The sequence below is a fragment of the Fulmarus glacialis genome, unplaced genomic scaffold (assembly GCF_000690835.1).
Source record: "Fulmarus glacialis isolate BGI_N327 unplaced genomic scaffold, ASM69083v1 scaffold1817, whole genome shotgun sequence".
NCBI lineage: Eukaryota > Metazoa > Chordata > Aves > Procellariiformes > Procellariidae > Fulmarus > Fulmarus glacialis.
Window position 1 is genome coordinate 7,609 of NW_009222386.1, and position 4,747 is coordinate 12,355.

The following is a 4,747-nucleotide window of genomic DNA, read 5'->3' on the forward strand; positions in this document are numbered from 1 at the left end:
TTACACGAGGACAAAAATAGAGGGAAGCTGAAGCTTTTCTACGCCCCGGCCTGGTGTGCTTATGTACCATGATAAATCTTGGTTGGAATGCTCATTGAGTATCGTGCCAGGAAACACACACCGAGAAGGACCATCTGAGTAAACACCACCAAGAAAAACACAGCTCCATGGAGTAAACCGTAAGAGTGACTCGTGAGAAAGACTTTTTTTTTACTGGATATCCTCAAGCACAAAATTTACTCATACCTTTAAATACGGTAGGATCAATATTAATTTCTTTTCCTTTTTGTGCCTCAGAGAATAAAGTTCAATTAATATATGAACCCACAAGAGAAAAGGTCATGACATCGCTTAATGCATAGGTCATCTTGCAGAAGTTCTCACAACCCTAATTACAATGGTAATTGAATTATGTTGTCTTAAAAGCTATAAAAATGCTAATTACCTGAGCTCAATATACAAACACACTACCAATGCAAAGTACAATTTCAGTCTCAAGAGTTAATTTATATTATCCTACCCTGCACAGTTTGAACTAATAAGATGGGAAAATGTGGTTAAACCTGCCAAATAGTCTCTTATTAGTGTACTGCTTAGTAAGAAGACTTTTGAGAATGACAAATATTTAAACATGAAATTAAGCATGTAATGAAATATTCCATCCAGTCAACCAGAAAACCATAGCTCTACCAGCTGCGTCAGGTTGTTATCTACCTACCAATTGTAACATTCACCTTTCTAAACATTCCAGTTCAAAAACCAAGAAAAGTAGGCTGCAGTATTTGTAAGATACACAACGTGACGTTGAGCACTCGGAAAACCTTGGAAAAAAGTCTTTAGCTGGCCCTTGCTCTTTTGTCTGCATTTTATGCTTTGCCATTAGGACTTTTTTGAACCTCCAGAATAGCTACCATTAAAACTTGTGGGTTTGGTTAAGAGCTTTATAGTTCACTTAAGGGCTCCTGGGTAGTTAGCTGGCTTAGGAATTACTTCTTATCTTTCAGATATGGAATGATTTACTTGAACTCTGGTGTGACTTCAGCTCTGTACTTACCTGGTATCTGCAAACAAAGATTGTCTCTACACATGAAATGTGAAGGAATCCTTAGAAAGAGCCTTCTTGCTTAAGCAAAACAACTCACAGATCAGACATGCTACATTATATTATTTTCAATTACTATGCAGAATAACCTCTTAACTTAATTGAATTAGTACAAGTAGTACAATTATTGATATAAGGAAGAGAAAGTAAAATGCGTCTATGAGCTTGAATTTTAGTTTAATATGCGTGTTTCAGATGTCTTCGGTAATGTTGAAGTTGAATATTCATTGCAGTTTCTTCACTGATGATCTGGATAATTTTGTTTGTTTGGTTTTTTTAGATTGTTGAAGATCAGAACTGTATACAAATCTCATCATTCCTGACCATGATTAGTGTAACCTGGAGCATCTTCCTAGTTTGGACTAAAATAGGGCTGTTACTTGACATGGCACCTTATTCTGTTAGTGCCAAACCATGCCCTTCAGTATGTCGCTGTGATATGGGTTTCATATATTGTAATGATCGCGATTTGACGTCTATTCCTACAGGAATCCCAGAGGACGCTACTACCCTCTTCCTTCAGAACAATCAAATAAATAATGCTGGGATTCCTTCAGAACTGAAGAACTTGCTTAGGGTGGAAAGAATATATTTATACCACAACAGCCTAGATGAATTCCCCACTAACCTCCCTAAGTACGTTAAGGAACTGCATTTGCAGGAGAATAATATAAGGACCATTACTTATGATTCACTTTCACAAATTCCTTATCTGGAAGAACTGCATTTGGATGATAACTCTGTTTCCGCTGTTAGCATCGAGGATGGAGCTTTCCGGGACAACATCTATCTCAGACTTCTTTTTCTCTCTCGAAATCACCTTAGCACCATTCCCTGGGGTTTGCCTAAAACGATAGAAGAGCTACGCTTGGATGACAATCGTATTTCCACGATTTCAGAGCTGTCCCTTCAAGACCTTACAAATCTAAAACGCCTTGTTTTAGACGGAAATCTTCTAAATAATCACGGATTAGGAGACAAAGTCTTCATGAATCTAGTCAATCTTACAGAACTGTCATTGGTCCGTAATTCGCTCACAGCCGCACCGGTAAATTTGCCCGGAACAAACCTAAGAAAGCTTTATCTTCAAGAAAACCACATCAACCGTGTGCCACCCAATGCTTTCTCTTACTTAAGGCAGTTGTATCGACTAGATATGTCCAATAACAATCTTAGCAATTTACCTCAGGGCGTCTTTGATGATCTGGACAACATAACTCAACTGTTTCTTCGCAACAACCCTTGGCACTGCGGGTGCAAAATGAAATGGGTACGCGACTGGTTACAGTCATTGCCTTTAAAAGTTAACGTACGTGGACTGATGTGTCAGGCACCAGAGAAAGTACGTGGAATGGCTATCAAAGACCTCAACGCGGAACTATTTGATTGTAAGGACGATGGCATGATAAGCACCATCCAAATCACTACTGTGGTACCAAACACGTTATACCCGGCCCAGGGACACTGGCCGGTTTCTGTGACCAAACAACCAGACATCAAGACTCCCAACCTAAATAAAAACTACAGAACCACAGCAAGCCCGGTACGTAAAATCATTACGATATTTGTGAAATCCGTAAGCACGGAGACTATTCACATCTCCTGGAAGGTTGCACTGCCAATGACTGCTTTAAGACTGAGCTGGCTCAAGATGGGCCACAGCCCTGCCTTTGGATCTATAACTGAAACGATAGTTACGGGCGACAGAAACGACTATTTGCTCACGGCTCTCGAACCAGAATCACCATACCGTGTATGCATGGTTCCCATGGAAACCAGCAACATCTATCTCTCCGACGAAACGCCCGAGTGCATCGAGACCGAGACGGCACCTCTGAAGATGTACAACCCTACCACGACCCTCAACCGGGAGCAGGAGAAAGAACCTTACAAAAACTCCAGCTTGCCCTTGGCCGCCATCATCGGCGGCGCGGTGGCGCTGGTGGCCATAGCGCTGCTGGCCCTGGTCTGCTGGTACGTCCACAGAAACGGGTCCCTGTTCTCCCGGAACTGCGCCTACAGCAAGGGACGCCGGAGAAAAGATGACTACGCCGAAGCGGGAACCAAGAAGGATAACTCCATCCTAGAAATCAGGGAGACTTCTTTCCAGATGATACCAATAACCAACGACCAAGTGTCCAAGGAGGAATTTGTAATACACACCATTTTCCCGCCTAACGGCATGAATCTGTACAAGAACAGCCACAGTGAAAGCAGTAGTAACAGGAGCTACAGAGACAGTGGTATTCCAGATTCAGATCATTCACACTCATGATACTGAAGGACACAAAAGACTGGTTTGGGTTTTGTTGGTTTTTTTGGTTTGGTTTTGTTTTTTAAAGAAAACGAGAAAAGACTGACTTAACGGTTGCTGTTCTACTGCAAAACACTGGATTAAAAGACTGACAAAGCAATGTACTGTACATTTGCCATATAATTTATATTTAAGAACTTTTTATTAAAAGTTTCAAATTTCAGGCTACTGCTGCGATTAATGTAGTGGGGATACCTGACCACAATTCTATATTTTAGTATTTTTTAGTAATTTGTACTGTATTTTCCTTGCTAATATTGAAGTTACAGACCATTTAACTTTTGTGTTCTACTGAGTAAGATGACTTGTTGACTGTGAAAGTGAATTTTCTTGCCGTGTTGAGCAGTCAGAACATTCATCTGAGATCCTTGTAAGTGTAAGCACAGGCCATTTTTCACTTTGGTATCAATAAAATAATGTTGAACCTGGCAAATCAGGAAGATCAAGAAGTGGTTGCAAAAACTCACAGAACTTCCAACGTTGGGTCTATTCAATCTGTAAACCACAACAATATTCAATAAACAAAAATGCGTGTAGTAATGGGCAATATCAGCTGTCTGGATATATCCATTCAACAATGGTTAAATCCAATTTAAATGAAAATAATCAAATCGATGACATGCATGAGACTGAAGCGGTTGACACGTGTGGAAAAAAAAAAAATTGATCCCTGGAAGAAAGTATAACGAAATTCCTAACAAGGAATTTTAAAATACGTGCTAGGCTCTAGAAACCAAGGGGGTAGATGTGGTTTAGGGATAGATTTCTGGTTATCGAAGCCAGCGGTCTGCTTATTACAGAGAAAACAGTGATGGATGGTCACAGGCGTTTGAGAGGCAACGGCAGGAGGACAGAGACTGCTTTGAACAGGAAAAGGGTTTAAAGTGCAGCTTCATAAAGAAAAAGAGCAGGACAAAAAACCCAGGCAATATAAGCAAGGTCTCAAAAACTTTAGTCACGAAGGTAAACAAACAATTGGGGAATACAGCTGTTTTAAAGCGTATACTCAAACAGTATACAGGTATGTGTTCGATATACTGCCGTTACAGTCAGGAATACTGCCCATTACTGTCACAGTTTTCCAAAAATTCCTTAATAAATCTGTAAGGTAACATGTTTCTTTCTGTCTTCCTACTGAACTATGAGCTATTTCACCTTTAAACCCCAAGCCACTCTTTGTTGCCATAATCATTTGTTTCTTCAACTAAAAACCAAAGTGCTTTGTACGCCCTTTGGCCTCTTGTATGTGCCTTGATCCAACGCTACATGTATCAAGCTTTTAAAAACTAAAAAAAAAAAAAAAAAGAGGAAAAAAAAATAAAATACCCACT

General features: G+C 40.0%; 1 protein-coding gene across 1 annotated transcript; it reads left to right on the plus strand.

The window, feature by feature from the left end:
• Positions 1–211: 211 nt before the first annotated feature.
• On the plus strand, positions 212–3,992 carry FLRT3 (fibronectin leucine rich transmembrane protein 3). The gene is made up of 2 exons (XM_009581417.1): positions 212–257; positions 1,383–3,992. Exon 2 carries the CDS (start codon positions 1,428–1,430, stop codon positions 3,375–3,377), a length of 1,950 nt encoding a protein of 649 aa, XP_009579712.1. The 5' UTR covers positions 212–257; positions 1,383–1,427; the 3' UTR covers positions 3,378–3,992.
• Positions 3,993–4,747: the final 755 nt, after the last annotated feature.